The sequence below is a fragment of the Epinephelus moara genome, chromosome 7 (assembly GCF_006386435.1).
Source record: "Epinephelus moara isolate mb chromosome 7, YSFRI_EMoa_1.0, whole genome shotgun sequence".
NCBI classification, from domain to species: Eukaryota; Metazoa; Chordata; class Actinopteri; order Perciformes; family Serranidae; genus Epinephelus; species Epinephelus moara.
In genome coordinates, this window is record NC_065512.1 from 25,756,144 (window position 1) to 25,775,339 (window position 19,196).

At 40.8% G+C, this 19,196-nt stretch overlaps 1 protein-coding gene across 3 annotated transcripts in view; it reads right to left on the bottom strand.

The window, feature by feature from the left end:
* Positions 1–3,383: 3,383 nt before the first annotated feature.
* LOC126392992 (E3 ubiquitin-protein ligase SH3RF3-like) overlaps positions 3,384–19,196 on the bottom strand; it is a 149,616-nt gene continuing 133,803 nt past the window's right edge. The window contains exons 8-9 of one of the 3 annotated variants that reach the window (XM_050048804.1): positions 12,378–12,751; positions 3,384–10,080 (exon numbers count right to left, since the gene is read on the bottom strand). In XM_050048804.1, coding sequence (XP_049904761.1) covers positions 9,912–10,080; positions 12,378–12,751 — 543 coding nt within the window. In that variant the 3' untranslated portion in view covers positions 3,384–9,911. The remainder of the gene's footprint in view (positions 10,081–12,377; positions 12,752–19,196) is intronic. The other 2 variants (XM_050048803.1, XM_050048802.1) reach the window with 2 other exon arrangements.

Sequence of the window (19,196 nt, forward strand, 5' to 3'; positions counted from 1 at the left end):
TTTATGTTTGCTACTTTTTATTGATTTATTTCTTTAAAAGCAGCTGATGCCCCAGTTTGTATTTTAACAGTGATCGTAACTTTGGTGCTGGTTAGGCCAACTGATATATCAAGCACTTGTACTAGGAAATAGTACAGATGTACTTCAGCTGCCAGTGGTGGTGTAACAGTTATCTTCAATTTTAGATTGAAACACATATCTATGCACTTATCTTCATGCTTTCAGTCTTTCAGACCTTAATCAGAGCATCAGAACAAGTAAAATTCAAGAGCACCTGTGGTACCCAGACCTGGCTTATAGAGGAACTGATAATAATTTGGGTTTCCTTTCAAGCCCTCGTGACCTCACCAAATGAAAGCACTAAGAGGAAACTTGAATGTAAGCTTTCACTTGCCCAATTTAAGAAAATAACCTCCCCCTAAAAGGAAGAGCACAAAAAAAGGAGGAAAGAGAAAAGTAGGAATATAATAGAAACCCAGTACTGTCTTAACAAGTTTAGGTTCTATATTCAAACCTTTACTTGAGTAAAAATTAAAGAGTAGTTTTATAAGTAGTCAGTTTTATATTATTATATATAAAATTATGAAATTATTAATTATCACTGACACATAAACATGAAAGCAGCAGTCTAATACTGAATCTGATCAAAGTGGAGCTATTTTAACTACTTCAGAAACTCCTCATATTCTATAGATCATATATTATTTTTATGTGTTTTTCTGCCTCCAACTATCAAATAAATGTAAGTGCAGTAAAAAAAGCACAATATTTCCCTCTGAAATGTAGTGGTAGAAGTTTGAAGTAGCATAAAATGAAAATACTCATGAAGTACAAGTAGCACTGCAGATGCTGAAATCACCATTTGTAAATCAATTAGTCATACTGTGTTTAAAAAAATGATTTATTGATTGATTGGGGACCATGTTTAACAACAGCAAAACTTAATCAAAACATCTGGTTACAAACTGTATGTATGTGTCTGGAGGTGGGTGGGCAGTATGGGGGTGTATGTGTGTGTGTGTTGAGTGGGTGTCTGTGTGCAAGTGTGCAATCAGTATGTATAAGCTTGTGTGGGTGAGGATTTAACATCTTGTGATTACAACTGTATATGACGGCTTTGTATTTGTGGACGAGTAACCAACAGGAGTAAATCATGAAATTTGTTTTTTGAAGAAGGAGAAGAAGAAGAAACGATTATGTTACACATGAAATGTGAACTATATTGTATGCAGAACCATGCTCACTCAATAAAGAAAAACAATTATAAAACAAATAAACAAAAAAAACATAGTATTGGAGTCTGGCTTTGAAGAGAGCATACTAAGCTCTGTGCTTTCAATTCAGTTTTCACCCTTTGAAACCTGAGCAAATTTGCTTGATTTCTTTTAAAGATATGGGAGGAAAGCAATGAGCAACAAAAGAAGAAATGACCCAGAAAATGAGCAAGAAATTAGTAAATGGAGAAAATAAAAAAAACAAGAAAATAAGTTTAAAAAAAGGAATAAAGTTGAGACTAAACAAACAAGGAAATGACCTAAGTGCTTAAAAATTATAATAATTCTGTAACATAATTTCAAAATGTAAAAACATTAACTATAAATATATTTTTTCTGTATTTTTTTAAAAACATTTTTCATTTCTATGTTCTTTCGATTTATTTTTTCAATTTATGGAACATTTCTTACTTAGTTACTTATTGCCTTTTTCCCCATGTTTTTGAATGAAATCACACCAATTAGTTCAGGGCTCAAAGATTTAAATACTTGCGAAAGGCACCTGAAAGCAGCACAAGAAAAGTGATGTTGCTCCAGGTTTCTAAGGTTTAAAGCTTCACCCAAAAAATTACCATGTCTTTTGTCACGCACTGTTACTTTGAATTCGTGAAGAAAACTGTGTTCTTCTTGCATGCCTCCATTAAAAATGGAGAAAATATTGATTTATTGATTGACTGGAGACGATGTTTAACAAAAAAATTCTTTCACAACTCATGCAGCAAACCCAAGTCTCTTTTATCCAGTGATTTGCTCAGTACTTTCTAAACACATGCATTTTTTCTAAATCAATTTAAATTCTTTCACTTTTATTGATTTCTGTCTGGCTTTCTTCACATGTGCTTTTCAAATTAAGAGCTCGGTTTGCAAACATTTAGCACAGAATTGCAAAAAAGCTGTCTCAGCAGTATGCGGTCGCATGTAAAAGGACACATCTGGTTCGGCACCTGGTGTTTGCCAAAAATGGGAGCAAAGAGAAAGGACAAGCAGCTGCAGTGTTGGGATGTGCGATTGTAAGGCATCTATGAAGAAAAACACGTGTCCAAGTCTGTCGAATTCTTCAGGTTTTGTTCTGTTTTAAAAATATCTGGGATTTATTTCTCTGTCAGTGAAAGTGTGATATGTTTCCTTCAAGGTGTTGAAAAATGTACCGACTCAAATCTCACGACCAGGTCATACTGAGAGGTGTCTGATCAGAGGGATTTCACAGTACTTCCAATCCTGGTTTGAGAACACAACACTTTTTGAGCATTTGCTGTCTTGCAAATTGAAAATAATTGGTGTTTGAGTCACGTACTCTCAGACGTGGAGCTTTTGTTTCCAATAATGCAGCAAACTGAAGGAGAACAAGTGTATCTTTTACGGCGTCTTCAGACTGATGTAAGCCCCACAGACCTCCTGACTTAATTCCCCTCCATCCCTGTGATTCATCATAAAAGACACGTCTACTGTAGAGACGTCTACATTTCTCCCCTTTTATCAGAAGTAAGAGGATGATCAAAAGCTTCCTTTTGCTGTAGAGGAAGATTTAGGAGACAGCAGTAGCTTAACATCTCCCCTGCCCACAACTTGGCTATATTCGAACACACACAAAGGGACCGCCCTGTGCCGCCTGGTAGAGGTCTTGTTCCCTGCAGTGTCTTACCCTCCGCCCTTCATGTGACTCACAGCTGGCACGCAGACAGGTAGACAGACAGGTCTGGCGTAAAGCGGAGGAATGCTGATCGATTCCCTGCAGGGGCCTGCAGCACCTCGCTGGTAGGTTGGGAAGAGGACGCCCCGAGGAGATTTCACCAAGGCAAACTGTGGAGAAAGTGTGTGTGTGTGTGTGTGTGTGTGTGTGCAGACACCTATAGCTACTCTCTGGGTGGCACACTTTTCCTGCTATCTGCTCTGCACAAATCTAAAACATCTAAACCTGCTGCCTGTCTCCTGCTCGCCTTAAATATAGCAGTTTGAGCTTGTGCCTGTGTCAAGTTTTCCTGGGCGTGTTTACATCCAAGATAACTGTCACCCCCCCACCCCCCACACACACACACACACCCTTGTCACCTTTTGCTAGTCACTCTAAATGCAAATGGAGGTGATCATTGAAGACAGGCCCGGCTGCTGGAGAGATGAGGTTGTCATTTAAGGGGAGTGCTGGCGACGCTCTGAAATTACCAATTACACACCCCGTCCATGCCAGTGTTGGCGTGAGAACACAGGAGAGACAGAGGGAGAGAAAGACGAGAGAAGATGAAGGGAAGGATGAAAAGACAGAAAGAGTGTCAGCTGTATTCCTAAACATCCTTTACTAGTCTGTCTGTGATGATAAAGACAGTAATACACTCTGTCAGACAGCTGTACCTGGAGTGCTGCTCATAAGGCCTCATAAGCTCATAATGAGCACATTGTGAGTGCAGATAATTATAATTAGAGGAGGATATAATATGATTCTCAGGATGAATCCTCCAAAGGGCAACTGTAAAATCCTAATGGGCTGTACAGGTAATGTGTTTGTTATGCATCAGGGTACACAAGTGTGTGTTGCTTCCGGCCGCTGCCTGTGTTATCTCTGTTATAAAGCTGCAGGCAGATGCAAAGAAAAGACTCTGAACATCTGTTTTAGAACAAAGGCATTTATTGCGAAAAATGCACTTGACATGAAAAAACAATCAAATCAACCACGGGTCATCGGTACAAGACGATGTATAATGATCACATGGTAGAGAGCGCTGGGCGTGGCCAGCGCAGAGCATGACTTCAATGGCACAAAAGGCCTATAAATATTCTGCACAATATAGAATAATATATATACTTTATTTTTTTAACCCCCTCGATGTACTGCTGTTTTGAACCCGCCTCAGTCCTGATGAAGCGTGAGCGTCCACGCTGCTTAACACTTTTTCATAAAGTTCCTTTTTTAATGTAAAGAGCTACATACAGAGGCCCCCTCCCAACGCACGCGCACACACACGCACACATACACTCAAACACGCAAGTATCCATAGGAACAAATATGGCCGACATCTAATTCAAGATGGCAGGGTGAGTGCTCAGGCTTCCTGGAAGGACAAATAAAACCAAAGTGGACAATAATTTGACATCAAGTCCAATAAAAAATCATATGTGCAATGTTTGTGTTGCGTTCATGTCTGATGGGAATTACCACCGCCGCTGACGGCTTGTTCACAATTCTTCAAGCCGTCAACGCGAGTTCCCAAGTGGTATTTACAACCAGGAAGCTTGAGGCGAAAGACAAGCTCACATCACGTAAATAAAACACAAACGACATGAAAACATTTGAGTGACCAGCGGGTCGAGATATTTCGTGTAAAGTGACCACCGTGGTTTTTTAATTCCTGATGTTTTTTTCGACTGTTGTAAACTCTTCTCCTCCTCACAGCATCAACCCCGGGAAAACAAAAGAACACCGTCGAGATCCGCCGACGCAAGTGAGGACTTGTGCTTAAGTTTGACTCAGTAGAAATTAGAGTCCTCTGATCGACGGGGCGTACAAACACGATAAGGGACACCTCGCTCAGGGTTTGTGCAGAGCTGTTGTGGGATCTGCTGGTTTTTGTCATCGAGTCAAACACAACAGCAGAGCTTCGAGAAAATAACAAGCGGCAGGCTCATTGTACCGATAAGAATAAAGTAAGGAAGAGACAAAAGACGGATTGGTTTGCCTGATGTTAATACTTTGTGTGTGTGTGTTGGCATTTGTAGGCACTAGGATTTGACTGACAGGTTTTGAAGGCCAGTGCAGATATTTTTGGGATTGAAGCGTCAAATAACTAATATCCTCTACTGAAATTTGACATTTAGTTTTGCACCTTTTTGTTACAAACCAACTGTTTTTTGTTTTTTTTACTTCTCTGAACCAAAAGCCCCGCACATATCATACTCTCGTAAACTTGTGTGACATAGTATTGATTAAATGGACAAAATCAGTCAATTGAAAATTAAATATGTAAAGAATCTGATCGTCTGCGTCACATCGGTGTTGAGAAAAGCGATATCTGTCAGACTGGCCCTAGTCTTTCACTGTATGTGTGTGTTCCAATATGTGGCGAAGAAAAATCAGTGTTTTTTGGTTTCATCTGCTGCTACAGACGCACAGGATTACCCACACTGCACTGCCAGCAGTCAGAAGGTGACTGCAGACCATGCTGTAATCACTTATTTCCCCTCCATGTTTTTGTTCACTTTCCTTCACAGTTTAAGGGATCGGGGGTTGAGTTCTTTTCCCCACAGTGTAATAGCAGGGGGGAAAAAAAACACTTCACGAATACAAACTGCTTGTGCTTTTTGTCTCCTCAGTGACAGGCTGCCTCCAACTTCAAGTTCAAGGTTGAACATGAACACATTACAAATACGAAAAACGAGAAGCTTGCTACTCCTCTTCAGAATTATATGTATAAAAAAGAAATATCGTGTGAAAACATTATCAGACTGTTAATCTGGGGAAAAGGTTGGTGACAGAAAACTTGTGGCACTGAACTGCATTTTTGAGGGAGATGTTTTTGTTTGTCTGCCGTATCCTCTCTGCATTGTGCTTGTTTTCTGCAAGTCTGTGGAGAGCTTGTGGCAAAGTCTCATGTTTAGTTTGTTTATTCTGCAGTCACATCATGTGGGAATAAGAAATGACACAAGTCTCCAAACTGTTTTGACGCTGCAGCGTTTTGTCGACTCTGGGTAGCTTCTCAATTCTATTTTCTAGAATTTTGTATTTATCGTCTCTCCCATATAACAAGACGTTTCACGTGTGTTTACTCAATGACAGACTCTCACCTGTTTACGACCCAATTAGACAGTTGTGTGCTCAGCCAATGAGTGAGCCTCACCTGCGTGCACGTAGCCAGTAGCTGTTTGTGCTTCATTCTGGCTCAGGTGAGGAAAACCATTACTTAACTAGGCTTTTTCATTGATACATGGCCTGTATTACTCTCTGACACACACACGCACACATACACGCATGCACAGTTCGCGAGTCAAGCTCTGAGTTTCGCTGTGCTTCTATCTCCAGAAACAGGGAAACAAGGTAGATGGTTGTGGTTGGATGTAAACTAGACAAGCCTGGATCCACGCTCAGGACGTAGAGATTCACAAAGCCAACTGACTGTACACTCACTGAAGCCGTACCAAAAGAAATGACTCAATAGAGGTTGACAAGACCAGAGGAAAAGTTGTTGTCAAAGGTTGGCAGTTGTGTGACAAGAGTCTTCCATTGCTGCCTACAGGTGTTCCCCCCCCCCTCGACCCTACATTCTTCTGTAAGCATCAGATCCACACACATTTGGTTTCGCAATATTGCTGTAGTCAGAAAAAGGCTGTGTTGGAAATTGCATACTGAGATACTATTCATACTAATTATGACATAAAATTGAGGATGCAGTGTGTTAAACTTTATAGTATGTGGGTTTTGTGTACGCAAGAACTGCCCAGATGAATATTGGATTATCAAGAATTTTTAAGTATGAGATAATCAGCCTAACCGCTTTAGAGAAGCGAGAACTGCGATGCAGACTGTTTAGATAATTAACTGTTAGATAAAATAATTAATGATGGCAAATGACATTAAGGTACATCTAAGGGTGCCATCTATAGGATTAAGGGGGATATATTGGCAGACATGGATAGTTATTAATAACTGTTTTAATTAAGGACTGTTCGTCATTTATGAGAGGGGAGGGAGTGGTGCAAAAAGGGAAGGCATGTCAAATGATTTTTTAAGTACTGGATAGGGGCTTATATGTTTTTTATCTTAGCTTAGAGGAGGGGCATAAAAATTGAAATGGCTGTATTTTTATTATTTATTTTGCCGCTAATTAAAAAAAAATGCCTAAGGCATGTTTTCTTTTAACCCACGGGTAGATTTGGTAGACATGTTTACTTTAAAAATTGCCAATAATACACCATTTATCACGGCCAGAAACTGTAAAAAAAAATTGGATTTTCAAATTTCTGACGTTCCTTGAACACATCAAGTGCAATTAAGGCTTCCATCAGAAAAAAAACACATAACCAAATCTGAGCTTCAATTGTGAAATTATCAAAATCACTTATCCTACATCTCATTGAAAATTTGGCCAAAAATAAACCATTTGACCAGCATGTATGACTAGAGTAAAAAACTCCAGGATTTTGTCTTCAACCTTCAAACATCAAAGGGTAAATTTTAAAAATCCAACAACTAATTTATGGTGGAGGGAGGGTCGTGCATTTTCTGGCAGTCACTCAGGAAGGCTCAAAGTCCAGAAGAGACTTTTCACATTTTTATATTGAAGTGGCAGCTTGAATTTTGTGGAGCAAAGGCACCTGAAGGCCACCGTAGGTTCTCCAACACGCGGGCAAGCAAGGGGTGAGGGGAGCAAATTTATTTTTCCTAGGAGGGTGTAGGCATGGTTAGAGGAGTAAGACTGGTTAGATTTAGGGTAAGAATGTCAGGATAAGCCAATCAGAGGCAGAGTAAGGCAGAGTAGGTCAGGTCATGCTGTCGCCCTCTTAGGAAAACAAATATTTTGCAAGGGGAGGGGTATTCAGTTGGTTGCAATCTGCAACCTCACCACTAGATGCTGCTAAATCCTACACACTGGTCCTTTAAGAGGAAAACCGTAGAGTTGCATATAAAATTTACCATGAATAACACATTTAAAGCTAAAATACTTAACTTTAATTTGCCTTAAAATAATACTAATTAATTGCGCGGAAGAGGTAACACTGATCTAAATTTGTGAAAAACAATTTTCATTTGCTGGTAGCTTGGGCCGGTAACGCCATGATCAACACAGTTGGGTAAAGCAATAAAGACGAATTGCTTGAGAGTACTTCAATTTGAACAATCATTAAGTAATGGTATATTTAATTATTAACTGAGTATGCAGTATGCAGTATGTAGTATGCGATTTCGAACACAGCCAAAATTTCTCAACACTATTTTAAAGATATACTATGCAGGGTTCTCCTAAAAACACAACACATTGACTCATACAGAAGGAATCCTTTTCAACTATCACTTTGAGACTTTGACCTCTGCCTGTATTTTTCAAATTATTGTCTTATTTTCTGTGCTTGGGATGTTTATGGGCATGTACCCCCACAGCGCTCAGGTGAGGTCTGAGCTTTATAAAAAGGTACTGAACAGGTGCCAGACCGTAAGCAGCAGGCAGGCAAAACGCCAAACAAGAGTGAATTGGGGGTTGGCTTTTAACGTTCATTTTCGCTGGTCACCAACAATCCTGCATAGTGTAGCTTTAAGAAAAGGCTGAGGAAGAGGAGTTACTGTTAGCAAGGATGTATTGTATTTCTGAAAGGCCCGTTTCTGTATCTTTTTGTTGGTTTGTTGAGGAATTTTTATATTTCAAACTGAAAAGGCTGAACTGTTGTACCACCAGAGAAGTTTGTGCCTGCTTAAAAAAAATAAAAAGAAGGATGTGAAGAATAGCAACAGAAATCCTGTTTGTCAAATAAATAATAGCTGAGTGTGTAAAATACTGTATATGTATAGCTATATTGGCAGGTTTTATCAGATATTATCAAGTGCATTCTTTGTCTCTATCATCCCACATAAAAGATCAAAAAACAACTTTATCAATACAAATCAATTCTTTAAGAGTTTTGGCACAACTCTTTTGCTTCTTCCTACATTCAGCAAGCCAGTTTATTCACTTTAACCCAGCTGTGGGGACAAAACATGTCTGCAAAGTGTATGTAAGATATATAAATAGAAGAATGAATCACCTATTTGATATTTTACTTTTTGCACCTTTTGTTTTGTGACAGATCATCACAGCATGACTAGTTTGGGACAACACAAACATCTATTTCAACATATATATATAAAAAAAAAACATAATAATGCTACATGCATTGTTATTAACATATGGGTTGGTAAGAAACATGTGCTTGTTGTCACAAACTAGACATGGAGATGTGCTTACAATGATCCTGGACTGTAGGCTCACACACTGCCCTCATCACCTGGCGATAAATCTTCACGTTTCAAACAGAGAAAGCACCCGAATTCAAGTTCTGAGGTCTCAGTGGAAAGCAGAGCTAATGCTTTTTGTGCTAATGTTTGCTGGTGGATGATGCCAAGGAGGAGAACTGGGAGGCAGGTTTGTCTTTCTGTGCTCTTTGAGTCTGTGTGCCTTCAGTAGTCAACATCACGGGTCTGGACAATTAGTCCAAAGGAGCCCCTCTGACCCAACGCTGTCCCCGGGCGAGCGACGGGAAAAGCCGCCCTGCTTGCTGTGTGGCTGGTTGAAATTGGGGCTAACTTTCCTGCTTGTGTGTGTGTGTGCGTGTAAGTGTGTGTGTGTGAATTAGTTGGACCGATATGGGATTCTAAAGACAATTTCCAATAATGATATTTTGTGCCAGTATTCAACAGCTTCTAATTTGATTATTTCAGTGTTTAAAAAAGCATTTTGACCATCGTGTGAAACTAAAAATTTCCATTGAAATCCAGAATAATTAGTAGCTTTTTAAAGCAAATTTATTTTTGCAGTGTCTATGATTAATCCAAAAGTGTAATTCTTAGAAACCAATGTCGGTCCACTCTTGGTGTGTGTGTATAGCCGTGAAGCTTGTGTGTTTTTGCGACTCAGGAACAGGAACAGTGTTTTGTTCTTTGTCCATTTTTTTTTCTCCAGCTCAGAAGCTCTCGACGAAGCTGCTGGGAAACAGGCCGGTCTGTCCCGTCCTCTGCAGGGTGCCTTTGTACCAGCCGTCCTCCCTCTTCTTGTGGACAAACACCACGTCCCCTTCCCGCAGCTCGATCTCAGCCTCGCTCTGGGGCGGGTAGGGGACCACCACACGATACCTGCCACACAGATACACTATTGTAACACGCACATTGCTGTGGACAACATCACATGCTGGTACAGCCCACCTGAAACAATCTAATTTGTGTTGCCAGGTACAGAAAGCAGTGTGAATTATTGGTAAGAGAAAATATTGACCCTTTGATTAAATTATGTTTAATGGATTCAGGGAATCACATGTTCTCTCAACCTGCTTTGCTTACTGCATTTAGAAATTTCTATTTCTAGGGTTCCACCAAATGTCTTTTTTTAATTCAAAGTGTCTGTTGAGATTTTCAATTGAAAATTTGAATGACATCACCAAAAACAACAACAACACAAAAAATCTTCAGACAAAGTCCTCTATTTGAATAAAGTGATTCATAGGATTAAAGAAATTTCTCATATTTTATTAAATCAACTTTCATTAATGAATAAATGTCATTAATGCCCCGTTAATCCAAAACAAAAAAAAATTAAACATTAATACAAAATTAAAAAATCAATACAAAAAGATTGAGCGCTGCGGTGTTTAAGAAACACAGAAAGAGGGAAAGAGATGGGGGACATTCGCACATAGTGTTTCTGTAAGTTATTAATAACCTACATGGAACACTGCTTTGTCACTTTTTTACCCGCCCACCTAAACCCATAATATTTTCCAGTAAGCTTACCCAAACCTGCCTGACATCACCCATGTAATCACTACTACCCAGCCCCACTCATGGATGTGATTACTGAAAGGGCCTACGGGACACAAGCCTGAAGTATCAGGGCCCCTCTGGCCTTCACCTGCAAAACTTTCACCCAATTTAACACAAACCAACCAGAAGGAGACTCAAAATGACCACAGAGAGACACAAAACCCCAAAAGGATGAGCAATGACTACAAAGACACGCCAAACCACCACAAAGTCTTTGTGTCTTCCTCATATGTAGGTGGTGGGCCTTTTGCATGTCTGTGCCAATGGGCCAATTGTCTTATAATCCACCCATGCCACACTGCAATCTAACTCTACAAATAATATAATACTGATAATATCTGCATAGCCTAATCTTTATCTGCAACTGTGCAGAAATACCAGGTCAAAACGGAATGAATAGACATGCAAAAAAAGATGATTTAGAATTTGAATGTCAGCAAAGACAATCTTTAGGCTCCTGCTCATTCAGAATGCTGCAGTGAGAGTGCTAACAAGAGCAAGGATAATAGAACACGTTACACCTGCACTGAAAACACTCAAGTGGCTGTCAGTAGTGTCCAGAATTGATTTCAAATATTACTTCTTGTTTACAAGGCCCCATATGATATAGCTCCTTAATACATTTCTGACCTGCTCACTAGCTATAGCCCAACCAGATCCCTCACATCATCAAGCATGTGTCTCCTGAATGTCCCAGGGATTAAAACTAAATCAGGTGAAGGTGCATTTAGTCACTGTGGTGCTGCTCTCTGGAACAAACCACCTGATAACCTGAGATCTGCTGCAACTGTATCATCCAGCAGTCCATTTGTGAGTGCTAACTGTTTTCAGTGTACGTGTGTGTACTCTACAGTTTATTTATTTATGTGGAGTATTTTATAGGTTTTCTATCTCATTGTTTAATGTTTTTTTTTTATGTTTTTCTGTAAAGCACATAGTGTTTACCTGTGTATCAAATGTGCAATACAAATAAAATTGACTTGACTTGAAGCTTCGAACCATTCAGCACAGCCCTATTGGTTTCCTGCATTTCCCAGAATGCCTTTTGACAAGCCCTTCAGAGATGGACTGTTGAAAGGCATTTGATGTTTTATGTTTGTAATAACAGCTTTCCCTCTGACTCTCTCTCTCTCTCTCTCTCTCTCTCACACCCACCCACACACACACACACACACACACACACACACCTTCATGCAGACAGCGGAGTACATGCTACCATTAAATGCTTCATTCCTCTCCCATGTCCTGTGACACAGTCCGAGTGTCTATAAGTATGTGTTCCTGATTGAACAGGTTTGCTCTGAGGGGCATGAAGTGTGTGTGGGAGTGTTTGTGTGTGTATAACAACAGAGCTTGAGTCTTAAAGGCTGTTGGTTTGTGTGTGGTTGCACCGTGGGATAAAAAGATGATCTACTGATCAATCACAGCAGTATTATGTGTTGCTCCTGGTCAGCTCTGAGGGACTTGTACTCAAATATTGTGTGTAGATATTAAATCTCAGATGATGCGGCAACAACAAGGACGTGAATGGTGGCCTGTAGGCTTCCCGATGAACACTGTCACTTTGACTGAAGTGTTTGTGTGTGTGTGTGTGTGTGTGTGTGTGCGCGCACCTCTCTCTGGACAAGGGTTTGGGTTCAGGCCGGAGGACCATCAGAGCGTTGCCAGCACGTGTCGGCGGGGGTGACAAGGGGAAATTGGTGTCCAGAGAACCGGACTTCCTGTGCAGAGGCTCCAGCCCAATAGCGCCCGCCATCTCACTCTCGATTGGACAGGAGCCGGCTCGCCCCTGCGAAGCCATCGGACAGGAACCTGAGCGAGCGTGGTGGTGATGGTGGTGAGGATGGTGGGCCGGGTCGGTGGCGACGGCGCCTTGGCCGGCCAACGAAGGGTCGTGGGTGGGCGGGGAGGAGGGAGGTGAGCGTGGTTTCTTCTTGGCCGCCGCCCCTGACAGGAGCTTTAATAAACCTCCTGCTTTCCTCTCCTTCTGAGGATGGACAGAGCGAATGAAAAGATGGAGGGAAATGAAAAAGGAGACGGAGAGGGAGGAGCACACAAACAGAGATGCTGTGAGATATACAGGGATATAGGTTTCATAAAGCCCATCTTGAGAAGTGACAAGATGGTAATGAAAACAGTGTCAGTGTAAACAATACGTCTACTGAATATTTTTTCTTTTCATTTCTCTATATAAAGAAACCACAGGGCTCAAACGCTCTCCCTACACATTAATCAAAAAGCACATTTATAAAACAAATAGAAAAATATTTTTCTGTTGACACAGGGAATACAACTGGTGACAAAAGCACATTTGTTTTATCAGAGGGCAGACAGTAAAGCCAGATGAGCTGCTGTCCTTTCAGTATTCATGTGGACAAAGTCTCAGGAATTCTGAATGACATTAAATCTTTTTTATGCTGCGGCTTTGGTGCTGTCTAGGACACAGCCCTGCACAATTTCAAATGATTTTCTTTGGTCTTCCCCCTGTAAAGTAAAACATTTTGGGAGCTAATCATATCTGCTTTCTTTCCCACATTTGTTCGTATATACATACAAAGAAACAATATCGCGTATGATACGATGTATTAATTAGTGAGCTTTAGAGCAGTGGTTCCCGACTGGTCCAGATCTCTCCTTAGTCATTAGCCTAGTTCAAGGTCCACACAGTTTAATACATTCAGCATCATAATTGCGTTTGGCCATGTCGTCATGCTAGTTTGCTGTCTCTGACAAGTGGCTGTCGGTTAGTCACTCACTCTACAGCAGGAAATGACACTTCAAACTAAAAATTCTGTGCCAGAAATTCACTGTAATTAAAAACAAAGTGTGCTTTTTCCAAACTTGACATGTTTGTGAGTCACTTGCAGTCCATACGGAATGGACCCGCCACCCATTTCTGGACTGCGACCAACCAGTTGGGAACCACTGCTTTAGAGGTACTAACAGGTGGAGTTTTGTGCATATTCATTTTTTCAAATATTTAACTATTCCTTTAAACCCTGGCTCTTCAACAGGGGGCCTGCAACCCCTAGGGGGTCCCCACAGTTACTGCAGGGAGGCTGCCAAATTATCGTTTAATAATTTAATTAAAGTTTTACTTGAAGTTTTTTTTTTCCCTTTCTCTTTTTTTTATAAATTAAAATATGACTGAAAATACACATGAACACAAATCTGATGTATTATTAGCAAAGATAAATTGGCCTATTATTAAAAAAACTCATTCAATTTACAGTATACAACATTAATAACAGGACAACTACCCATATATCCTTGTGCAATCAGGTGAGCTAGCTAATGCTAAATCACTGTGCGGCACTGTAACATTTACATACTATTGAAATATTTTGGCCAACTAGCTGTTTTATCATTCCAAGTGTATGGACATTGTTATGAGCCACAATCACGCCCTTAAAGTATACCCTCACAGCCCCCGTGAGGCAGGGGGGCCTCGGAGTCTAAGGGGCCCCTCCCCCACTCAGTCAACAACTATGTTTTTTTTTGTTTTGTTTTTTTAAACAATTACATAGGAGCACGTTGTGATCCTTTTGTCTGTGTGCCCAGAGTAGATATTGGCATAACAATAAAGCAAACATATATTTTAATCCTGTTTTCTTTGTTGTCACTCGGGTTAGCTGCGGGCAGGCCTCACGTGTTTCTGTTACGGCACTGGCCACAATGGATCGTTTTGTAACTTTTCGAGTGAGTCTGACACACCGTCCACCTCAGAAACCACCGGTTGCAGAGGTTGAGGCTAACGCACCTAGCCATGCTACAAAAGCTACAGGCAAGCGCAAACAAGAGAAGACCTGAAAACAGTCAGAGAATTATCTTAAGTGCAACACAGTTGTATACAGTATATGTGGTAGGAGGTTCCTGCTCCATCTCTCCTTGAGCTAAAGGGTGCTTGGCCTAAAAAAATGTAGAAGACCCCTGCTTTAAACCAGTGTATATTTACACAGGATTTTATGTTAGTGCTGAGACTACAGAGCTATTTTTGTTGGTTTCACAGCCACAGAGAAAAAACCAAATCACTGTGTTGGCTGCTAATGTTGCCAGGTTTGCCAATTACTGGAAAGTGGTTTTAAAACAGATGGACAGGTTGCATGTTTTAGATAAAAATAAATAAATAAAAAAAACTGTTTCTCACTTGGCAATGTCATGTGGACTAATTTTTATGGGCATTTTTATGACCTTCACTAACAAGTGATGATGATAATGGGAGTTGTTATTACTCTTATAACTCAGCAGAAAGAATTAAGATAACGGTAATAATTGTTACCTGCACAGTCACAATTTTGAACAGGCAAGTGGCTAAGCAAAGTGGTCAGCTTACGATCCTTCAAGCTGAATATATATGCATTTACTGCAGTGGTCTTAAGAATTAACTAATTGATTAAGGAGAAAGTGTTTCTAAGTGGCACCTTTAAAGTCACATTTTTTCCATCTGTGTTTCCTTCATGCTTGATTATGTAAAGGCTGTAAGACACAGTCTATTCAGTCAAACCCTGAGAGATACCAGGAGGACAAAACAGCTTTGTGTCTTTGGCTGCTCGGCCTGATTTTACAGTCTCAGTCATGACAGTGTGGATCAATACTGAGCATGCCTGAGCATAATTACATGTTTTTTGTAGATGCATGAGGCCCTCATATCAGCCCTGTCTCTGCCTCAGCCATCTGTTTCTTTTATATATGGGCTGCTGGATCAAGCATCTTGTTGTTGTTTTTTAACATTCATTTTCCATCAAACGCTGTTTTTGCTGTGCTGTGACAGACAGTTGTCATGGTAACCACATGAAGTTGTAAACAGGAAAGCTTAAAAAACAAAATGGAAAACTCAGGATTCACACTGCGCTGTGTTTATTTGTAAAAAAATATATATTCAAGTCAGGATAGAAAAGAGTAGAGGATGCTTCTAAAACAGGTGGTTATAAATAAATACAGAGCAGCAGAGAGTCAAGGAGAGAAACCAGAACATAAAGAGAGGAAGTGACCTGTTGACCACATCAACCCTCTCCTCTTTAACAAGAGAAAAGCAAATTAATCTAAGAGAGGGGTTAAAATATATTTGCTTTAAGCTGAAATCTGTAACTGAATTACATCCAAACCACAGCAAACATAATAAATATGATCAGCAGCAGCATGGAAAGCCTCTGTGACCGCACTATATGCAGACTTTTTAGCGATTTACCACACTGCACACCTTGTCAATATTTCTAAAAATATGTTGAGTGTTTTCTTGTCTGTCTGTGTAGCTGATGATGGAGCAGAAAAACATTTTAGGGAACGTCAGTGGGACAGAGACCAAAATACTGGAGCTGTGACCAACAGCTGCGACCGTATGCTGCAGAGCTCACTGCGCGAGTGGCTGCTCAGGCAACTTGCATGTAATTGAAACTGAACAGTACATTGAACCAAAGTGTCATCACAGAAACAGAAACAGCAGCAGCAAAAGCAGAGGATAAAATTAATTTAGTGTAAACCTGTGCTGCAAAGTCTGGAACGCAGAGCTAAATGATAAACTCAGCACTCAGATCTAAAACAAACATCACAGCTGTACATATGTGCCTCATTCTTTAGCCTCAGGTAACTCCAGAGCAAAGCTGGTTTCCACAGATTTTCTGTTGTCAAGCTCTGGTGTTTGTTCTTTGTTTCTGTGGGCTCGATGACCCTGATGAAGGCCACGAATCAAAAAGCGTTGGTCTTACAATTAAGCTGCTGTAAATACTACACCTGTTGCTGTTTGTTTCTACGCCTTCATCTCTGTGAGCTCTCAGCTTCCACCACCTGAACATGTTCTCTCTGAAGAGCGTGTTTTCTGTGTGAATCACAGCTCCTCGCATTGTAAGTGCAAACCTTGTGACTTTAGTCATTAATGCTTAATGACTTCTCTCTCCTTTCTTAACACAAGAGCATCTCAAGCATCTGTTTTCACCTCATATGCCCCAGTTTGAACGATTTCCCAAAATATCAGGTAAGAAACTTGCTGCAGTGCATTTGATGTATGGAATACTCTCCAGCCTATTACAATTGAGAGATCTTGGGATAATCATGACTTAGAATTACATGACAAATGACACATTGGTATATCTAATATTTTAGATGTATCTGTTTTTTACTTATTACTTAATTACTTATTTTTCCACCCAACAGTGACATCAAATTTGCAGGCCTTTGCAATTGGCTCCCAAAGTAAACCTGCACCTAGTACACCTACTTTGACTTTGGGCTGCAACTAACACTTGATCAATCCATTTAATATTTTTTATCAATCAAAAATGGCTATCATAAGTCTTGAAAGTTATCATTGCAAAATAGCTTGTTTTGTTTGACGAACGGTCCAAAAACCTAAAAATATGACACTGACAAAAACCAGCACATACACCAATCAGCCAAAACATTAAAACCGCTGGTGGGTGAAGTGAATAACACTGATGATCTTGTTACAGTGCAATGTTCTGCTGGGAAACCTTTGGTCCTGGCATTCATAAGAATGCTACTTGAAGCGCTCCACCCACCTGAACACCGTTGCAGACCAAGTAAACCCCCTCATGGCGACAGCACTTGTTGATGGCAGTGTCCCCCCAGCAGGACAACTCATCGTGCCACACTACAAAAGCTGCTCAGGAATGACACGAGGAACGGGACGAGGAGCTCAAGGCATCAACCTGGCCTTCAAATACCCAACCTGATCGAACATCTGTGGGCCGTGCTGTTACCCCAGAGGTACCCCCGATCCATGGTCGGTCCTCCTTGGACCGGATTTGGCTCTGACCTATCAAGGCATGGACACAGGATCTCTGGAGGGTGTCCGTTGGTGTCTGGCGCCAACGCCTTGGCTTCAGATCTTTTGAGTACTGTGGGTTGTGAGGTGGGGTACCAGCACGTCCCACAGATGTTTGATGAGTTGGGGATTTGGAGGCCAGGTTGATGCCTTGATCTCTTCGTCATGTTCCTCGGGCCACTCCTGAGCAGTTTTTGTGGTGTGGCATGGTACACTGTCCTGCTGGGGGGCCACTGCTACTGGGAGTGCTGTTGCCATAAGGGGAAGTTACCTAGTCTGCACTGGGGTTTGGGGGGGTGGGGTGTGTCTGGTGGCATCAACATGAACGTCCGACCCCAAGTTTTCCCGACAGAACATTGCATTGTAACAAGATGATCAATGTTGTTCACTTCACCTGTCAGTGAATATGTTGGATTTTGTTGATCAACAAACCAATAATGGCCCAGCAGTAATCTCGTTAGCCAATAACTACATTTGGACCCTAATAAAGTCAGACAGACTCACAGGTCAGGCACCGTCAATTACCTTATAGTCTAATCTGTGCAAACACCCAACAATCAAACTCATACATCTACACTGTCAAAGTACACTGTTAGCAAATTCTTGGTAAGAGTGACAAAAATCTGACTCAATATCTGATCAAAATGAAATAGCTAAAGGAAAAACAATACCGGTTCATAGTCCTCATGACCAGTCTTAGTATAGACATGGGACAGCATGGAAAAGTGCTTACAAAGCAAGAGAGGCTGTATAAACACTTTGACTCAGCACTGCAGAAAACAAACAGCATTCCTTGCTCTTGCACTCCAAATATTGATGCTTTAGAGATATGCATTTCCCTAAATACCAAGACTTGATTATTTCTCCCAGGATTAGGACTGTGTAGCCTTTTTGTTTAACTCCCCTCCACCGAACATTAATAACTTTTACACAAATCTAATGACGCGCACTGTTCCTCTGCTTTGGCGACACAGATTTCCTTCCTGCCATACAAATAAAGCTTGTTTGAATTTTAATTTGGGGAGAGGGAGGAGAAGATGGAGAGGAAAATAAAGATGAAGAGAAGGGGAGAAAACGGTGAGATACAGAGGGAAGGAGGGACTCGGCAAACTGGGAGAGAGGTAGAGGAGGACAGAAAGAAGGGGGGGAAGGAAGAAAGAGAAGTGGCAGATAAAAAGTGAATAATTACTCCCTCTCCTCTTTCATCTGCAGGCTTAAAGGCTTAATCTGCCTCCTGTGAGTGTGTGTGCGCATATGTGTGTATACACGAGTGAGTCAAACTGCTGGTGCTGTTCCAAAATAAACCACCAGATGGCAGCAAACACTCATAATTTCATCTGTCAAACAATTTCTGTCTAATTTAGCAGCGGAGGAGTGCCTTGCTCTGCGGCACTCTGACAGGATGCTGACACTGAACTAAAGCTATAATGTCTCCTTCTCTCTCTCTTTTCCTTTTAAGTGCTGTTATGTAAATAAATGGTATCAATGCCTGTATGTGTGTGCTTGTCTTTCATGCAAAATATAAGAAATTGCACACGTTCCATTTAAAAACATCACATCTGGAGAGATAATCCAGGTGTTGAATTTTACCTTTCAGAGCAGACACAGCAGTATTAAGATTACTCAGAGGGATGAGAGGAATGATGTGTCG